General features: G+C 32.3%; 2 protein-coding genes across 3 annotated transcripts; both read left to right on the forward strand.

Annotated features, from left to right (window-relative positions):
* The first annotated feature begins 1,772 nt into the window (after positions 1–1,772).
* Positions 1,773–4,952, forward strand: LOC102622314 (UDP-xylose transporter 1). 2 transcript variants are annotated; one of them, XM_025101800.2, is made up of 8 exons: positions 1,773–2,032; positions 2,921–3,044; positions 3,178–3,362; positions 3,477–3,544; positions 3,776–3,908; positions 4,031–4,192; positions 4,286–4,558; positions 4,670–4,952. In XM_025101800.2, exons 2-8 carry the CDS (start codon positions 2,924–2,926, stop codon positions 4,763–4,765), a joined length of 1,038 nt encoding a protein of 345 aa, XP_024957568.1. In that variant the 5' UTR covers positions 1,773–2,032; positions 2,921–2,923; the 3' UTR covers positions 4,766–4,952. The 2 variants fall into 2 exon arrangements, with proteins under 2 accessions (XP_024957568.1, XP_006488075.1); XM_006488012.3 differs by having other exon boundaries at positions 1,774–2,032; positions 2,924–3,044.
* Positions 4,953–13,110: 8,158 nt separating this feature from the next.
* LOC102622614 (protein ENHANCED DISEASE RESISTANCE 2) lies at positions 13,111–19,994 on the forward strand. The gene is made up of 21 exons (XM_006488013.4): positions 13,111–13,534; positions 13,641–13,715; positions 13,848–13,901; positions 13,982–14,047; positions 14,130–14,194; positions 14,562–14,692; positions 14,765–14,811; positions 14,882–14,979; positions 15,740–15,835; positions 15,939–16,003; positions 16,096–16,167; positions 16,549–16,695; positions 16,798–17,099; positions 17,291–17,354; positions 17,479–17,654; positions 17,913–18,014; positions 18,112–18,162; positions 18,309–18,452; positions 18,874–18,969; positions 19,255–19,356; positions 19,651–19,994. The coding sequence occupies exons 1-21, from the start codon at positions 13,376–13,378 to the stop codon at positions 19,783–19,785; spliced, it is 2,247 nt and encodes a 748-aa protein (XP_006488076.1). The 5' UTR covers positions 13,111–13,375; the 3' UTR covers positions 19,786–19,994.
* The last annotated feature ends 1,006 nt before the right edge of the window (positions 19,995–21,000 follow it).

The raw sequence follows: 21,000 nt of genomic DNA on the forward strand, positions 1-21,000 counted from the left end.
AATGATTCTCATCTTGCAACATAAAGACTTACAAATCTTGAGTTCAAGTCGTTAGGGAGGCTGAAACGTTAAATAATTAGTATTATGGTTTCAGAAATGACAGATCAGATCCCAAGAAATGTATTATATTTCCATGAAAGGAATGAGCCCATCAAACCCAACAGGATAGTAACTTAAATTTAGTCTCGAGCAATAATCATTAATCATTTACTTATAGGCCTTATTGCTGTATAAATGTAATCTTCATCTTATTCGTTTGTATTTTTTAATTTACCGACAAAGAGATTTTATCGTAATTTTTTGTTTTTCTTCCTCTTTAGTTCCGTCCACATTATTTTTGACAATGGATATTTTTCCACCGCAAACCCATTATTGATTGTAGGGTTTTTTAAACAGCAAGTAGAAGCCACATCTTTATTTGCCAACCGGAGAGTTGGAAGGAACATTATTGCTAGTGGTTCTTAAATGGCAAGTAGAAGCAACATCCATAAGGCATATTAATTAATTAAAATATGCAAACTGGAGTCTCCAAAACTAGTGACAAATACTAATAAATTTTAATACGAAACAACTATGGATTGCTTATTTGTGAGGGAACTTTGAAAATTGAGATATTGTTATTTTATCCCCTAATGTTTTTTTTTTTTAATTTTTATCCTTCCTTTTTTTTTCTTACATTTTTAATAATACTTCATTTTCTCTTTAATGTCAAAGTTTTAGTATAGAAGTTCATCTTAACCACTAAACAATTACTTTTTCCTTTTTTAGCATTTTAATGTTAAGAGATAACGGGATTTTATGAAATTTTTTGAATCTTTCCATACATCCCCATACATGATCTTATGGACAATTTCTATCAAAATTATTTTTCAACGTCAAGAGTAGGGTTGGGGGGGGGGGGGTACCTCATGTATAAATAACATTCATTCTAGACTCTTTTCTAATGTCCAACGACATTAAATTACTCTCAACTACAAATTTCTGTTTATGCTCATTTCCAATACAATGATTGTGATTGTGATTTTTCTTTGGATGAATAATATAGGCAACATCAAAATAATGTTGTAAGAGAGTGAAAGGTATTCAGAAATTTGCTTTGATGGTTGGTGATTGATAGTAGTGATGTTCAAAGAAGCAGGGCTTATATGGAGTGATAATGAAGTTTGCTCACCAAACAAAAAAATAGTTTGTTTTGAGGTTGGCAAAGCTTTATTGCTTGCATTTGCAGGCATTTCACTTTTGATTTTAGAAACAAAGAAATGTTCGTTTCACCTTCCTGCCTTGTCTGCTAAGCCTTTCATTTTAATACATTTCAGACTAATAGTCTTGCTGGTAAAAGGATTGAACAGATGATTTAGGACAAATCCTTTGATCCAAAAACCCTTTGTAAACATTAGAATTTTTTTTAAAAATAAAAAACAAAAATCAACACATTTCATGTTTTATGTAGCAAATTTCTTTTTTTTACCAAAAAAAAAAAAAAAAGTTGTCAGGCAAAATATGGGCAACAAGATTTTTCCATTAGTATCAATGGTTGCTAAAAAATTGAATTGCTAATTACGAAGAAAATTTCAAAGGGGAAATCAAAATAATAAAATGGAAAGAGTGACTAGGGGACATGAAAATGAAATGTGGTCCAACTTGAACTGTATATTACTTCTGGAAGTGAACCACGTGAGATGAGAGTTAAAAAATAAACAAAAATAAAGCTCTTGCTGATGAAAAATTAAACGGCGTTAGGCACCAACTCTTCTTAGCAATCAAAAATAAAAAAGGGTCATTGCCAATATATTCAACATTGTCATACAATCTCTCTCTCCCTCTCTCTCTCTCTCTCACATAATCTATCACACAAAAGAAAGCTACCATTAAATCCCAGCTGCCAATCGTCATTGTAACTTTGCAGGATTGTGGTGATTTTCATGAAGTTTTGTGTATTTTTTTGCTGCACGATCAAGCCCATTTTTACAGTTTGTCTGAAGTTTATCCGAGCTAGGCTCTTAAAACTCCAAGCTTCTCACTTCCTTTAGAGGTATGTAAGCTGTTGTAAGTTCAAATATTATATGCATCTTTATCCTCTAGCTTCTTAAATTTATAGGAAAGGCATACACTTAATTTCTGTAAAAAAAAGTTGCACATGCAATACAATCTTTTTGCAATTGTTATCAGTGATTGGTCCAAAACTCATTCCAAGAAACTTTTCTCTCTACATTTCTCAGTAGAATGAAAATTTTCCAAACTTCGAATAGAGTATCTATGATTTTACAATTACAGCGGAAAAGCAAAGGTTGAAATTTTAATGGAAGCACATTCATCAGCATGTTATGAAAAGTCATTTTTCGAGTTTTAGATTTATTTGCAATAAAAAAAATTCAGTCAAAGCGTATATATTATATAATCAGGGATGGCAGAATTCAGGGCGGGGGCTGATCACACTTTAATGGAGATTATTAGACTTTTTCATTTTTTTCAATTGACAATCCTCAATTCAACTCAGCCACCAGTCGCCACCAATCGCTGGAGTATACGTATAAAAATACTAATGATCTACGTTGTATGTGTAGAGACACGTTATCCATAACACTATGCCTCCGATTGTCAAATCTACCATCATTAAAAAAATATTATACGACCGTCAAAAAGATTAATATATGAGAAATCTAGTGACCTGGGTATGCTTAAATTATATCAATGATTATAGACGCGGTCATAAGCAATAATTAATAACTTTTATCAAATGACCGAGTCTCGAAGCAACCGGAATTTCAAAATTATTGCTTTAAATTCTGTTCATTTCTAAAATTTATAAATGCTGATTTCATCAATATACATATACAATGTATTATACTTTTCTGACCCATTTGTTTATTTTTTTCCCCAAAAAAAAAAAATATTTTGCTTGTTTTTGGTGATGAATTAGTAGATGGGAGAAATGTCGAGCTTTCAACTGGGTGTGATTGGTGCACTGTTTCTTTCGGTGGCATCATCTGTCTCTATTGTCATCTGCAACAAAGCTTTAATGAGCAACCTTGGCTTTCCTTTTGGTACACAGCCTCTTTCTTTAGTTAATAATTTGAAAGTTGATGTGATAATGCTTTTCCTTTTTCGATTATTTAACCCTTTTTTTTTTCTCTGGTCTTTAATTTTCTTTTTCTTTTTTTGTCTTGTTATATTTAGCGACAACACTCACAAGTTGGCATCTGATGGTAACATTTTGCACTCTCCATGCCGCACAACGCTTGAATTTCTTTGAGAGCAAGGCAGTTGACGTGAAAACTGTCATGCTCTTTGGCATTCTTAATGGCATTTCCATCGGACTTCTTAACTTGAGCCTTGGATTCAACTCCGTCGGATTCTATCAAGTATATACTCTTAAAACTAAACTTATAATCTCGATACGAGAGAAATTCGATTCCAATACTTTTTGAACTATAATTAGTTTGCATTTTCACCCTTTTGCGCCCCTTTTTTGGCAGATGACAAAGCTTGCAATTATACCATTCACTGTGTTACTGGAAACTCTCTTTCTCAAAAAGCAATTCAGGTTAAATATATACACACACACACACACACACACACACACACGTGTATCAAATATTTACAATTTTGAAAATAGGATTTATAAGCATTGGATTCTCTTAATTAAATAGATGTGTTTTGAATTGTAAAATAAAATTAAAATCGCGATGGTTTATGTGCCCCTATCTAAAAATATTTATTTAATTGTTGGGTTTAGATTGTTGACTCACGACCGATTTTATTATGTGGATTGCAGTCAGAAGATAAAATTTTCTCTGTTTCTATTACTTGTTGGAGTTGGCATTGCTTCTGTGACTGATCTTCAGCTCAACATGGTTGGCACAATCCTCTCTTTGCTAGCCATTGTGACCACCTGTGTTGGTCAAATTGTATCCTTTTTTAAGTGGTTGGTCCCTTGGTGAGTCAATATGAAATAAAATCCCAACTAATCGTGTCAAAGACAACTAACCTTTAAAGAAAAAGTCTGTTCTTAACTTAATACTTAATTTAGCTTACAAACACAATACAAAAGAGGCTTAACGTCTCATCAACGCAGCTGCTCTATCAGTCAGCTCCATTCCAAGCTGCTATCCTTTTTGTCTCGGGCCCTCTAGTTGATCAATTCCTCACCAAGCAAAATGTGTTTGCCTATAAATATTCCCCAGTAGTCTTGGTAAATATAATACATACCCATTCTATTTATTTCACTGTATTAAAGATTCACCCTCAAAATTTATTAACATAATTTGATTCAATATGGTTGCAGGCATTTATCATCCTATCATGTCTTATAGCAGTATCTGTAAACTTTAGCACATTTTTGGTCATTGGCAAGACATCACCTGTCACATATCAAGTGCTTGGTCATCTCAAGACTTGTCTTGTCCTCGGCTTTGGCTACACATTGCTTCACGATCCATTCACTGAGAGAAACATAATTGGAATCTTGGTTGCCATTTGCGGAATGGGATTGTATTCATATTTCTGCGCTCAAGAAAATAAAAAGAAACAATCCGGAGACCTCTCATTGAGCTCTCAGGTGTGTGTGTGTGCTTCAATTTTCAATAGAGAAATTTAATTCTTTCTGCTTATAATATTTGAGGTTTTTGCAAATGGGATTTGAAATTTGGTGTTGTTAATTTGATTTCAGATGAAAGATCATAAAGAGACAGCAGCACTTTTGGCTCATCATCAAGAGAAAGAAGGTCATGAAGTTAAGAAAGCAGCTAAGGATTCTATTGTTTAATTTGATTAATACTCGTAGAATTGTGACAAGGCTTCATGTATTACTCCTCTTCTTTCCTCATTACTCTTTGGTTGAGTCTAAATGATATGATTCTTTAAATAAGCAATAATCCAATTAAAATTTTGTCAAGTTCCAATGTAATTCAAATGGATATCATTACCGGATCCAACAGAACTCAAAGCATCAATTATTATCATTTCACTACTTTATAAATTGTAAAATATAAATGATTATAAAAAAATATTATTGTCTATAATTTTATTACTATAATTTTACAAAACCTTTCATTTTGTTACTTTTTTTTGTTAATAACCATTAGTCAAACACTGACATGAAGAAGCAAAGATGATTTTACATACAAAACCAAAGATAAAATTGTATAAACTTTAAAATTACAATGATAATATTATCATTTTACGTTAAAAATATCTGGAAAAAAAAAAAAGAAAGAGAGAGAGAGAGAGACAAAAGAAGAATAGAATATCGTGAATCATCGTTGAAAAAGTTTAAACTAATAATTATTAATTTGTGAGGTGGTTGAACTCGCCATTTTCCAAACCCAAGAAGCTTGAAATGAACTCGCAAATGGCTGCTGGTTGAAGACTTGAGGTGTTCCAAGCTGCAGTTTATCATTTGTTGTTTGTCATCGAAAAAAGTCAATTAATCGAAGTTGCTTAGTGCAGGTGTTAGTGTTACTTAATCACAGCCAAGGTTGGGGTTCCACTTTGTTGGGCAGGGAGGGCAATTGCCTTCAGTGGTTAAAAAAAAAAAAAGACTTAAATTTAATGTTAATTTTTGGAATAATTGTTTTTTAGTGGGAGAAATTTTGTAAATAAGTGAATCAATTTTAGAATCTTTCTTTTCCAATGACGGCAAATTAATATTTTTTCAACTCAAAATATTAACAAAATGTTCTTTTTTTATATATTATAATATTACGTCTCCAATGAATTAATTGCTTGGATTCCCAACCCCCCCCCCCCAATCACAGCCAAGAGGATCACTGTGCATAGCGGCTCACTGGCCCTTTTTTTCTTTTTTTTTGGGTTAAACATTAGTGATGGACTACAAGCATTATATGGTGGGTATTTTGATAATGGATTTTTAAGGTTCCACTGTTGGTATTAGGGAGTTTTTGTTGGTATCACTTGAGTTTTCTTATGGAATAAAAATATAAAAGTATTGACTTTGCACGTAAGCTTAAAAGTGTTTGATTTGTGTCTTGATTTTGCCCTTTTTTAACACAAATATCTAAAGATATATTTGTCAATTCTTTATTTTTGTAGTTATAATAAATTCACGGTTAAAACTACTATTTGACAATTTAGTGGAATAACAATATTTTTCCATCCATTATCTGACACCTTCGTTCGTGTATTCTAAACTAAAAGGTAAAATTAGTATTTTATCAAGCAACTAACAGTTATAATAGAAAAACAATGAAATGAAAGGCTTTACAAGATTGTAGTAGTAAAATAATAGACAAAAATACTTCTTGTAGTCACTTAATATTATACGACTTAAGTAGCGAAATAATAATAACCCATTGCTTTTTATAAATTATACGTTTCTCTGAATGAAAAATCAACAAATATAGAACTCAAAATCATTACATTGAATTCATTTTTGTTGCTTTTCAATGTATGAATGTAGCGAGTCTAATTTGGCTGCTTGATTTTACTTAGCAATTAATACGCATGGAATTCAATTTTGGATTGAACTGATAAATATTTGAATTAATAAACTTACACCCCTCTCTCACCAAAGGTTTTGAGTGGCATACTGATAAGAGATAATAGGGATACATTGAAAAGCAACAAACACGGGATAACAGCAACATAGCATGTCAGTCGGACCATGGAGATGGCATGATATAAAATGAAAATGATTTTTACACGTGCAAATTTTGAGCACGAGACAAGCCTGTAACATATCAACCTTCCCCAGCCCAGTAGTTTCACAAGTATTCCCAAGCCCAAGCTTCGTCGAAATAACATGAAGCTCTGGGCCCTCTAAAGCATGTATATGTAAGCAAAGCACCACGTTTAAAACTGTTAAGAGCTTATATCGATTGTTGTTACCATTGCGATTCTCGTGGACATCTGACTATCAATAAAAGAAAATTAAATCAGCCAGTGAGCAAATATTAATTTGTAGCATATTGGAAGAAATTATAATAATCACTCTCATATCAGCCCCAAAAAAAATGACATATCTGTTCTGGCATGATAGCTGATTTATTTCGGGATATAACTTATATTTTTAGTATGAGACACCAAATATTAAAATATTTGGCCAAAACAAAACAATGATAGCTGATTTACTGTGGATCAGGGTGTGAGGAGCACTGAAGTCATTAATAGTGAAAACCTCCCATGCTGAAGTGCTTCATGTGGTGGGTATCCTTTAATGTGATTGAAAACCTTTGAAATAGTAGTGATTTGCAGAGTTCCGAAATATTGGCACAAGATGTCTATTTTGCCGAAGATGCCTCTAAAACCCATGTGACATGATTCATCTCCTCTCATTCAATAGCAGGAAAAAAGTGAGTTCGTGCGTTAGTATTGAATACTTACCATCTATTTTTTGAAATACGAAGTTTTTTTTTTAATACTAATTACACATCAAGTTATTGTATTATAAAGATATTTACAACTGCTATAACAATAGATCATTACACAATTGTCGTAACAATAGATCATTACATTGATATTTATAATAAAATATATAACTATAATTTAAATTATTACATTAAATTTTATAAAGTACATACTCAGACAGACAAATAATCCTCACAGACGAAGGATGTCTCTTCTCAACTCGCATTTCATAAGGGAGAAAGACTTGCAAATAACGCTACACAATCATGAATAATGCTTAATTGAGGAAGTTTAAGTCCGTGAAAACTCAAACATTTACCCTCACAATCCTGCTTAACTGTAAATGTAGAGGTTCACCGCTGGACCAAGGGCCATTGACCCAAAATCAAGTTAAATACAATACAAAGTGGAAAAGAATTTTTTTTTCCGAAAGGAAATGGGAAAGAATTTGAATCTTCTTTCTCCTTTCTATTGTTCGGTTGGTAGTAAAAGGTTGGAATGCAATTTCTAATGAAATCTAAATTCCCTTAAATTGAAGGATTTGGATTCCACGGCGAGAATAAATTCTCTCCCCACTAGAAATCAAAACTTGCAGATTTACCCTTTCATAGTTTATTATGAATTAGCTTATTGTAATTAAAAAGTTATTATTTTATAAAATTTCTTAAAACAATACAATCGATGATTTTTAATTTTGATTAATTTGAAAATATTAAAAGTTAGAAATGCAATAGAAGGCCGAACAGCCACTCGCCGCCCGAAGGTAATCGCTGTGCTGCCACCTCCATTAGCATGTGGGACATCATCGCCGGTATCATTGGATTTTTCCATCGCCGATCTACACAGAGGTGCAGTTGATGACCTGAAAATGCGACGCATCTAGATTCACACTTCGTTCAAAAGAATTAGAATTCACCTCAACATCATTATTTCAGGTGATTTGACAAATTTTTAGGCAAAATTAGTGCAATAGATTTAAAAATTTCGATCAAAATGATGATATTCACGCACCGAAAAATGGTGACAAGGTGCCTCCGGAGGTGGTTCGGTCGGCGGTTCTAGTGGCAACTCCTTTAGAGTTGTTTGAATTTTTTGTTTTAAATGAAAATTTCAAATTAAAGAAAAAAAATCAAAATTGTGAGTTAAGTATTTGTCTTAAGTAATTTAAAAACAAGTTTGAATAAATATATTTAGTTAAATTATGAAAGTTTAATACCAAAGGTTAAAATTATCTAAATAAAAGATTATGTAATTTTTTTTATTCTTTTAATTTTGTGGCAAATCGAATAATATAAATTAAACTTTTTTTCTTTTATTTCATTTTCTCTCTCTTTTTTTTTTTCTCTTTTTCTCGTCTTCATTTTTTTAAACGTAACACCACCTCAAAGCAGAAGAAATATTTTCTATCAAAAATAATTTTTTACATATAGAATTGTCTAATATCAATATAAAGGCAAATGAACCGATCCTAATACATATATTTTTATTATAAATATCAGTGTTAAAAAAGAAAAAAAATCAAGTGAAATAAAACTCGGAGGTGTTACACATTAACCGGAGAGACTTCCGAGATTAAAAATCAGAAAAATTATTAGCATTTCTGAAAACGACATGTTCCTACCAAAACGACATCACTTAATATTCACGATATTTGATTAGCTGGGGCGGGAAACCTGTCGAGTTGGAACATTATCCGGTATGTCGTTATTATATTATATGGTTGGCAGGTTGGAAACTGGGAAGGTTGGCTAGCAAAAGCTTACAACAATATGATTCTTTTATTAATATTATTATTCTAAAGTTTTGAATATTATTTGTCAGCTGCGCGTTGCCAGCTAAGAGAGCAACACCCAATTGGTCAATTAGCTGGTAGGTTTCAGTTTATAACTTCATTTATCTTTTTTTTTTCCTCTTTTTCCCCGTAATTTAGGTGAGTGTTGTTTTCCAAAATAAAATACCATATAAGCCCTTTTCAGTTTAATCGTTTATAACTTATTTAATTTTTTTTCTTAAAAGTAAAAGATAGACAAAGACTAAATTTATTTTTTAATTCTTTACTTTTCTCGAAATTTAAATTCAGATAGTCAATCAAATAAAACTACTTGAAAATCATTTAATCGTGTCCTTGAGAGCTATAACTTATTTTACATTGTTTGGGATTTTTTTTAAAAAAAATATTTAGTGTTTTGTTGCAATATTATGATTTATGATAAAATATTCATAACCAACAACTCAGGTTGGGAGTTTTTATGTTAGGATTTAATGTGATTTAATCGTGAGCTTTATGTTGGGCAGTCACTTTATTGTACATTTAGTTGTATACGTATTACATTATAAATAAAATAAAATAAAAGACCAGTGCACTACTTAATTTGCAACACAAATTACTGTTACAAGTCAAATAAACGGTGAAAATTATACTATAAATAGACGACCATTTTATATAATCGCATACACTTAAATTTGAGAACAATAATAAAATCATATTGCTGGCTTTGCTTGCTTGCTGATTCTCTTCTTCACTTGGCTTCTTCCAATAATTTAATTTTTCAAACTTTTATTATTTACAATTATTTTATCAACCTAATAATTTGTAAGTTTACGGGCAATTTTATATAAAAAAAATATTATTTGCATTTTATTAATAGTAAATATATATGTTTAGGTTCGACTCATACATAAATTTTGCTTGATTTTCTTTTAAATATAGTTATAAAATTCAAACTACGAGTAAATTCACCTTATCATTACAACGTTGATGCTTTTGAAAAAGGATTAAGATTCTCTCCTGATCTGATCATGTCTTGACCAAATAACTTAATTGCTAATTTATTGTTAATAAATAAAAAAAAAATTTTATCCATTTACTACCATTCAAAGACACATAACAAAAGATACTTACAAATTTAGTACTGCTCAAATAAGGAGAGAATCATATTCCTTGAAGAATCATGTAAAGCCATTGGATTCTGCTGCAGCTTCCCGAGCAAGAACATTTAAATCGATGTTTAAAGAAGTGGTCCTATAAATTTTTCTCCTCGAATGCATTGGGAAAGCACGCACATACACTAGATGATATTGATATATGCATGCATGCATGCCAAATCTTGCTGCTGTTTCCTACAAGAAAGCATCTTTGTCCGAAGACTTTGATTCGATGGTTCATGTCATGCATGGGAAATGATCATGCGTTGCTTTCCAAGTACAAAACATGCAAGACATAAATAATGCTTCATGTGATCTCCCAATCCCTATGCGAAATTCGAAAATGAAAATTACACGACAAAAAAAAAAAAATGGCAAAAGAAGACTTACGTTATCAATAAATATGGACGAATATATTTATATGCATGTATCGTGTAAAAGCAAAAAAGGTTTTTTTTTTAAGGTTAAAATTAAAGACTCGTAGTTTCATTCATAAAAATATATAATGCATTGATAATCTCTCTAGTTGATTTCACAAGCTTCATAACGTATTTTAAAAGATTATTTTTATTTATATAAAATATATTACTTGATCACAAATTTTAAGGATATCTCTTTACTTGATCACAAGTTTTAAGGATATTATTAGTTAATGTATCTAGTAATATTGCTTAAGATTGCACGAGGGATTTGGCATTCGATTCTTGGATGAGAAGACATTTAAGTTAAAAATATATCAAATTACTTTTTCTAAAACTACAAATTGAGTAGTCTAAGTACTAAAAATTAGTTAAAAAGTATGTTATTTTACCCCAAAAAAAAAGGTAAAATGTGTGTGAGAGAAACGGGGTAGAGAAGCTGCCACGCGGCACATTAGAGTTTGCAAAATCTAATGAGTGGTCAATTCATGTACCCAAGAAAAAGAAATCATTGGCCACCCACTTGTGCCCTGATTGTCAGGCGAAAGTTTTCCTTACCCACTAATGGCCAAAAGCCTAAAAATGAAAATTTTAAAGAACTTTTATCAAAAAAAAAAAAGAAAAAAGAAAAAAAGAGTACTATTAATTATTAATTATTGGATATTCGTACAGAAGAGTTATATATCGAGTCATACAGAGCTCAATGAGATGTGCCAGAGAAACCAGGCCTTTATGCCTGCATTAGTACAGATTGTTACAGCATCGGCTGTAATTTATGCTTAAAATATAAAAATTTATCTTACACTTACCAATATTTACAAGACTTACCACATATATTAAAATATTTATAAAAAAAAAGACTTTGTTATGAGAACGTAAGAGATTGTATTATCACCACTCACCAGAGAAACGAGTAGGGGTTTTTTAAGTTAATGAGAACGTAAAATAAAAGATTGGATTATTGATTATTACGGTTCACCAGGGAGACATGTGGGAGTTACGCTTAACGTAACGTAGCACCAGCCTAAATTTAATATTATTATTTGATGACAACCTATAATCACTAAACACCACTAGATTGCGGAGTAGATTACGATAATTTTGGTTTTAATTAACTACGCCTCGACGTTCTTTCTTCCATCAAGCATTGGCAAATTAATATTATATATAATAGAAAGAGTTTCTTATTTATTTTTCTGAATTTTTTAATTTTACGGTGCAAAATTACTCGTTTTAATAATATATTTCAGGTGGTAAGAACGACGCATCTATATCAATATCTTATCTTTCTTCTACGGTTAGTTTGAATGTTTGAAAAAAAGAAAAAGAAAAAAAAAGAAAAATTAAATGTATTTGCTAGTCAAGCCAACCAATTTGATTCTCCACTTATATTTAACTTAGCAACGAATCCTACAACAGGAAAAATGCGATACTACAAAAAGATGATGTAACGAGACCTAACTTTTTCTTTTATTCCTCAGTTCGACACTAATGTCAAATTCTTTTTTCCTTAAAAAAGAAAAAGAAAAAAGCACGAATGTCGTATAATATAGTTGTAATCAAACCGGTGGGGGCATGCAGCGTACCAACCAAACCAAAAAAAAAAAAAAAATTAAGTTTTGTCCAAATCACCCCTTTTATGCATGAAAATGTAGATGAAAAAAAAAATTTACAAAAATTTATAATATTCTAGTAATTTTTCCCAAAATAAAAAACAAAAATCATGGTATGAACTGTTCTTATTCTTGTATGGATGAGATTTGAGGAAGAGATTTGATTTTCATTGGCATTAAAAATAAATATATATATTTTTTCATTATGAGGTTCCGCTTTAACTTTTTTCTTGAAAATGATTGAATTTAAAAATTAGTATTCTTTAGATGAAAAACTATATATGATTTTTTCTAGTTAAAGTCACAATTAACTTTTATTATAGCAGTGGCAATTGTTTGGTAAAAATACGGTCTTCACATATGAATTATATGATCATATTTTTTAAATTATTAAAAATAATAAGATAATTAACTAAAGATATTATAATATAAATCAAAAACTTCAAATTTAGGTCAACTCATGAAAGCTTTACAAAAGTAGTGAAACGATTCGTTGCAATTTTAAACCATTAGTGAGCCACTCGAAACTGATTACTTACTTCGTCAATAATATACATTATTAAAAAAAATTAAAAATAGTCCTAAAAAAATTTAAAAATAAAAGATAAATAACCTCAAACTCAAAGAAAAAGAAAATAAAATATGCCAAGGGAATCAAAGAAAGAAAGATCCAACGAACATCCAGGGACTAAAGAGTCAATTCACATCTATCAGGACGATTCGCTTAATTTTGTCCTACATACGCACTCACCCTCGCCTTTCATCAGCAAAATTCAGTTGCCTTGCATTCGCCAATTGCTTTTGCTTTGACAGCGAGCAAACAAACAAACAAAATCTAACCAGAAAGAAAAGAAAAGAAAAGAAAGAGAGGGGAAAAAAAAAAATCCTCTCCTTTCTTTTCTTTTCCTTTTACCTGCAAATTTTTTACAAAACACTCTTCACTAATCACGACATCACTCATAACTGATGAATTTCAGTAAATGAATTAAGAGTTTAATTTTTTTTTAATTATTTGTTTTGATTGATTTTTGAGGTTTCTTGAGGAATCTAAAAATGGATAACTCGCAAATCACGAGCCAGGGGAGAATGGAAGGCTGGCTCCATCTAATTCGATCGAATCGGATTGGTTTGCAGTACTCTAGAAAACGCTACTTCCTTTTAGAAGATCATTTTCTCAAAAGTTTCAAATCCGTTCCCCATTCCAAAAATGAGGTCGTTTAATTCTCTTCTTGTTTTTTAGATTACTTTTTTTTCAATTTTGGTCTTGCATTTTGTTTATTTAACTGATTTTTGAGTTCTTTTAAAATTTTTTTTTCAGGATCCTGTTAGGAGTGCGATTATAGATTCTTGCATTCGAGTAACGGACAATGGAAGAGAAAGTATTCACAGAAAAGTACGAGAACGGTGACGTTTTGCGTGGCGGTTACTTTTTGTTTATTTATTTATAGTGGTTTATTATATTTTTAAATAAGTTTTTGTACTGGTGGCCAAGCTTTTATCTATTTATTTGTTTTTGAACTTGCAGGTGTTCTTTATATTTACTCTTTATAATACGTCTAATCATAATGATCAACTTAAGGTAAGGTAATAATTGCATAAAATAACTGTTGAGTTTTATGTGAAATTTCGGAGTGTAAGTTGTGAAGGTTTATGTCGTAGCTAGGAGCAAGCAGTCCTGAAGAAGCTGCAAAATGGATTCATTCGTTACAAGAAGCAGCTTTAAAGGTTTTTAAATTGCTTTTTATTGTTGATTTATAGATGACTGCACGTGTCATTTAACTAATTCATGTTTTTATGTTTTATGCAGGGTGGTCCGCACCAAGGAGTAGGAGATCATATTGGTTGTCCGAATAGCCCTTGGGAGTCTTTTAGGTACATTATATATAGTGCCTTTGCAATAAGTGTCGTTTTTCGATCTGTGGTTTTTAGTTCTTGATGTCGAGTGGAATAAGTAGCTGTCAAGTATAAGTGAATGGGTGGATGATAAACATAAACATTAGCTGCCAAGTATAAGCACATTTTACCAATCACTTTAGCTGTTACTGCTTTCAAAAATCAAAATTTCGCATAAAGCATGACAGTTACAAACATACATCCTTCATTTCATTTTGTTAGCCTTTTCACTAAAATAGTTTTGTTGAACTCGTCTAGAAAAGAAGTTAGCGAGGTCTTTTGTGGTCCAGAAAGTTAATATACCGTGATTATCTTTGGCTTAGTTACTGATTTTTTATGCATCTAGATTGAGCGGTTCCAGCAGGGCAAGTCACACGAAGTCTATTGACTGGACTCTTTGTTCGGGGACTCAGATGGAGCAAGTGACCGCTGATGTTATTGCACCTTCTCCTTGGACAATCTTTGGTTGTCAGAATGGTTTGTACAAACTTATTACCTTTTGATCTATATAGCTCAATTTGCATGCCTGAAATCACAAGTGTAATGCAGGTCTGCGTCTGTTTAAAGAAGGAAAAGATAGGGGCTCTCGTGGAAAGGTTGGTTGTGTTTCTTTTTTGCCATCTACACTTGCAGATCAAGAATTGAATACGTTTATTCTGTCTGCAGTGGGACGATCATCCTGCAATAATGGCTGTGGGGGTGGTGGATGGTACTTCAGAAGCAATTTTCCAGACACTTATGTCTCTTGGTGCCTCAAGATCAGAGTAAATTTGCCTGATATCATTTAAACTTGTGGTACTATAAGCGTTAACTTGTGATTCATGCCACCTTTGAACCTAGGCATTTCTTCCAACTGATCCTTTTTTCAGACAAAGCTTTATGTTGTTAAAACTACTATACTGCTTACCAAGTTACCATAGTTGAAAAAGAGTGTTTGTGAAGACATCTAAACTTAAAATGGCACTCTTTGAACATAAAAAATGCAGTGACTACATCCATAAGCAAAGACAATTCCCACTGTGAGGATGTTTATACCAAGACTAGAATTAAGTAATCTTGAAAGCCAGGACTTACGTGGACTGACATGCACTCTAAAGTCAACTAAAACATATTGTTTGGATCGATTGTTAACCCCCTTTCCCAATCATATGACATATGCCCATTTCACCAATGATTAGAATCCTTTATTTGTGCACGGTGGTAGGAGGTGATGGGTTAATTTGTACAATTCTAATATAATGTTTTTGGATTGGAGGAGGATGATATCTTTGGAGCTATGGGTGGGCTTTGTATAGATTATTTCCCTTCTCCTTTCTCTCTCCTTCTGATTATATTTGTGGACACCTAGTCCAACTTTGTAACTTTATATTTGTTCTTCTTATATTAAGTTTCCCCGCCCAAAAAAAAAAATTAATAAAAATAAAAATAAAATAAACATTGTTTCTTTAATTATCAAATAATGAGTCTTGTTATTAAAAAAATTATGCATCTGCTACCTAGGTAATTTTGCAAATCCTCTTGCAGATGGGACTTCTGTTTCTACAGGGGCTGTGTGGTTGAACACCTCGATGGTCATACCGATATTATCCACAAGCAGTTATATAGTGATTGGTTACCTTGGTAAGATCCGGATCTTTAATTTACATCATGACTTCTTTTAATGCGGATGGCGTAAAATTTTCATTCAGTTTTAAATCTTGTTTTTACATGCTAAAATTTGCAGGGGAATGAAAAGGAGAGATCTCTTGCTGCGGCGTTACTGGAGAAGGGAAGACGATGGAACATATGGTTGTTATTTTGGTGGAGGAAATTCTTAAAAATATATCCTTGTCTAATTTTGAAAAATTAGAAATAACTTTCGTTTGTTAATTCTTTCACAGTTATACTCTATCATTCCGTGTTTCACAAGAAATGTCCACGTCAGAAAGGCTCCGTTCGTGCCTGCCTTAAAAGTAATGTATGCTTAAAATTTAGAAGAAAACAATATTTGTTGTACTTTCCTAAGTCGCTTGTATTCATACATGAATAAACATATAAAACATGAGGGCTATTGGTATTTTTAACTGCTGGAAATCTTTGTGGTCGGACTATCTTTCAAATTTACTTTTGTTTCTAGAGAAATGGGTTGACACGCTCTTGTATAATTGTATTTTTATTATCATTCATTAATTTATTGTGATCTTATTCAATATGATTTTTCTATCACATTGTGTTTTGACTATTTTGTTTTGTGAACTGTTCTTGATGAGTCTCTGTATTTTTTTGTTCTTGCTTTGATATATGGTTTAGATTACCAAGGGGGAGATCAGAGATAATATCTTCCATTTTTGCAGGCGGGGGATATGTTATAACTCCTATGAACCATGGGAAAATATCAGTTGTAAAGCACATGCTTGCTATTGATTGGAAATGCTGGAGATCTTATCTGCAACCTTCTTCAGCTCGATCTATTACCATCCGCATGCTTGGAAGAGTTGCTGGTATACATGAACTGTATACAGTTCAATATATTCATCTATTTTTGTGAATTTCATGATCTTATATGAAATGAATTGGGAAATACTAAATTTTTATGTTTGCAGCATTACGAGAACTTTTTAGAGCAAAACAAGGAAATTATTCTTCCCCAGAATTTTTATCTGGAGAGTTGACAAGAAACATGAGGATGCATCAAACAGATGGTAACATGGTTCAAATGCCAACAGAGGATGGGAACAGCAAGAAAAATACAAGTGAAGAAGTGGATCAAGTCTCTTCAGAACATGCTAGCCTCGTAGGCCTGAATGATGCTGCTGATGAATTCTTTGATGTTCCTGAACCATCGGACTATGATGATTCAGAAAATGGCTGGACTTCTGATTTTGGTCCGGAAATGAATTCTCAGGTACCAACTCTTTCATATTTGTTCTTGTTTGTTCTCATTTATGAAATGAAATTGTAGTTTAAAGGTCATTCTGCATCGGTCACATGTTCACTAAAGAACTGTTTTTGGATTATGATACTTATCCTTCAATCGATACTGAAAATCTGCCTATTGCTTTGATTTTCTTACTTACTCAATGATGTGAGTTGCAGGATACACGACATCCAAAGATATCAACAGCTGCTGGGTTTGTCAGAAAATTGCACGATCTTGCAGGTGAATTCAATTTGGGCAATATTCTGCTGTAATCTTGAATTTGCCTGTGTTATAGCTGTTTGCGTTACCCATTTGTTTCGTCATCTATTGACTATTGATGTCAAGAGACTTCTGTGTATGACAGTTCAAAAGAGGGGCTATGTTGACTTACAAGGGACAGCAAAGGAAGATAACTTTTCTTGCTGCTACGGAACCACTCTTCAAAAGGATCCAACTTGCACCTTACCTTGCAGTTGGACATCAACAGATCCCTCTACATTCTTAATTCGAGGAAAGAATTACCTGCAAGACCGTCAGAAGGTATTAACCAGCGCAATTAGTAATGTAAATGGTGCGTCTATAAAAGGTCTGCTTGTATGTTCCACATTTTGTAGTTTTGAATGTTCCCTCTTACTAATGGTAATATAATGAATGTGACAATTCATGGAGCCTGTGTTCGATTTTTTTTGGGTATCATTGTGATGATGTTCCTGAATCTTCCAATGTCCTGATGGAAATGTAAATCTCTTATTTGTGTGGTTCTAATTATTTCTCAATTAGTTTATTGTTTGATTTCAGGTTAAGGCAAAAGGCACCTTGATGCAAATGGTTGCTGCAGATTGGCTAAAATCTGACAAACGTGAAGATGATCTTGGAGGTCGTCCTGGGGGAATAGTTCAGGTTAATCTTTAATTGTGTGGAAAAGATCTTGTACTTAATTTTGATTGGATTCCATTGATGTTAGATTATTAGAAATTTTACGAGTTTTATTCTGCAGAAATATGCGGAGCAGGGTGGGCCGGAATTTTTCTTCATTATAAACATACAGGTAATGTCAAGTCAAGTCAAGTCAAGTCAAGCAAACCTCAATTTATACTATTATACTATGCTCAAGCAAAACAAAGCTTCACCTGTACTTTTCTTACTTGTATTGTGCATTTAGAATAGAATGATTGGATTGTCTATGTGAAACAGGTGCCTGGTTCAACAACATATAGCCTAGCTCTATACTATATGATGACTACTCCTGTCAAGGATGCACCCTTGCTGGAAAGCTTTATCAATGGAGACGATGCATATCGAAATTCGAGGTTCAAGCTCATACCATACATATCTGAGGTTTGTGAAGATGATAACTGTTGCACATTATCTGGTCTACAATGTCATGGTTTTCTTGCATGGAATTTTTATCGCCTAATGGCGTCATTTGTAGAAGAAAATACACAAAGACAGAGGAAAAATATACTTAGCACCAATTACTCAATTAAAGAAAGGTTTTATGCCTTTTTATCTTAGATTTTCCTTGTAAACATGTCATTTTGAAATGATTCTTGGATCTCTCTCTCTATCTTTTTTGTTCCACATTTGTTCATTATCTAAGTTCCTAAGTTCCTGAATCTAAGGCTTACAATAATCTCAACTCAATAGATTTATTGCCTGTAACCTGTTAGGAAGGGAGTACATTCACTTTTTGCTGCATGCTGCATCTAACACCTTCTATAATACGTGGCTCATATTGGTTTAAAACTTATTTTTGCAGGGTTCGTGGATAGTAAAGCAAAGTGTGGGAAAGAAAGCTTGCCTGATTGGTCAAGCCCTGGAAATTAACTATTTCCATGGGAAGAACTATTTAGAGGTAATTATTCTGTTCTAGCATATTATATTTTATATTGGGTGAGATGGGAGGAGAAGCAAGTGACTTAAATTATGTGGAACCGTGTTCACGCAACATCAAACACCACATATTTAGTTAAAGGTTCATAATTTATTCAAATTCGTATCTATGCATGTGGATCTTGCTGGGGTTCTGCAATTCATTAAGAAAACCAACTTAATAGGCGTTTACTAGATGGACCAACATTTAAGATATTGTTTCACCTTTGTAAGATGCTAATCATGACACTTTCCACTGTCATGTCAGCTTGGGGTTGATATTGGGTCATCAACAGTTGCAAGGGGTGTGGTCAGTCTTGTTCTCGGTTACCTCAACAACCTGGTTATAGAAATGGCATTTTTGATACAGGTAAAATCCTTTTACTTCTGTACATGGGCAAAAGGTTCTTCAAGCTTTTATTTTTATTTACTTTTATGCCCTCTGTATTTATTCATGAATCATCCTGAAGTAGACTAAAATTTTCCCAATGATATCTGTAGCTTCTAGATTATTTCAATTTAAATGGAAGAGAAATCTCAAAGTTTCATGTTACAATATATCAATCAATGTTCCCATTTTTGCTTTTGCTGGTGCAAATTTCACCTTTATCATGATCTATCACTTCATTTACATCCTCTTCCATGCTGTATGGTCTTTGCTTAGGCAAATACAGAAGAAGAGCTCCCAGAATTTCTTCTAGGTACTTGTCGCCTGAACCATCTGGATGCGGCAAAAGCAGTTCTACTGAAGCCATCATCACGATTATCTTCTTCCTCGCAAGGTCCAGTTAGAAATTAGTTCATATACAAACAACAGTCAACAGGAATCGAGCTATGTGTTTGCAAAAACGATTCTTTGATTCAATCAAAGTTGAAACTGGCACCTGGCAGCGGCAGCAGCATATCTTATGCTGCCATGGTTAATCAAGCTCTGTACAGATATGTCTTCAATAGTGCACTATTTTTCATACAGATTATATACTTAGTTTATTTTATGATTGCCATGAATCCAAGATCTTCATCCCCGCATCTGATAGCAAAAAGTGAGAAAAGAATGATAAAATAAACAATTTGGTAAGTGGGGTACAGGATAGGTCCCTTGAGGACTTCCACTACGAGAATAGAATACTAGGTCAATGATGACAATTGGAATGCCAGGGTGTCGCCACCCTTTTGACTCTGCCTGAAACAACTGAAAAAATGCGCCACATTCCTCAATGTCCACTATTGAAATTGACACCTCGTGTCGAGCTGCTAACTTTTTTTTGTAATAATATAATTGGACATCACTGCTCACCCCCCACGACAGCACATACGTATTCTTCTCCAAGTCCAAATCCAGCTTTGGAATTGATTTTTTTTTTTAAAAGGAAAACCATGCATGAAAACATAAAATATTTCATTTATTAGTATCCCAAAAAAAATATACATTATGGGTTTCATTGCGATATTGCGCCATTGTGAATTTTAAGTTATGTACGGTCAAATTCCTCATTAGGTCACAATTCCTTATTAGGGATATTCTTCATAGAAGAAAAAAAAAATTTTCTCTAGTCATAAGAATTTAAGTCCTAGTTTGGATCAATTATAAATAAAAATCAATCTTATATTGCAATAAATTAATTTTTTTTAGATTCTATTTTAACGAACTTATCTTTACGTAGTAATACTTATATGTTTATTGAAAAGAAATATATATTATTTTACATTAAAGACTTAAGTTGAAATAAAATATTCTTTAAAATTTATTTGAGACAATAATTTATTCTTCATATTTGTAGTATGACGATTTTAGATATTCTCAATATAGATGTAAATAAAGGTACTAATTTTTCTGAAACTATGCGTTCGTGTCTATTCATTTTCTATCAATATTATGCATAGGATTTAATATGCTCTATTAATTAATTATTAATATAGCACATATTTTACCTCTACATCGTTTGCACTAAATATAATTAAGTCAAAATAATAATTTTTATAACTGTACTTCTATTAAGTTACAATCTCCTTA

Source organism: Citrus sinensis, chromosome 8 (genome assembly GCF_022201045.2).
Source record: "Citrus sinensis cultivar Valencia sweet orange chromosome 8, DVS_A1.0, whole genome shotgun sequence".
Taxonomy (NCBI): domain Eukaryota; kingdom Viridiplantae; phylum Streptophyta; class Magnoliopsida; order Sapindales; family Rutaceae; genus Citrus; species Citrus sinensis.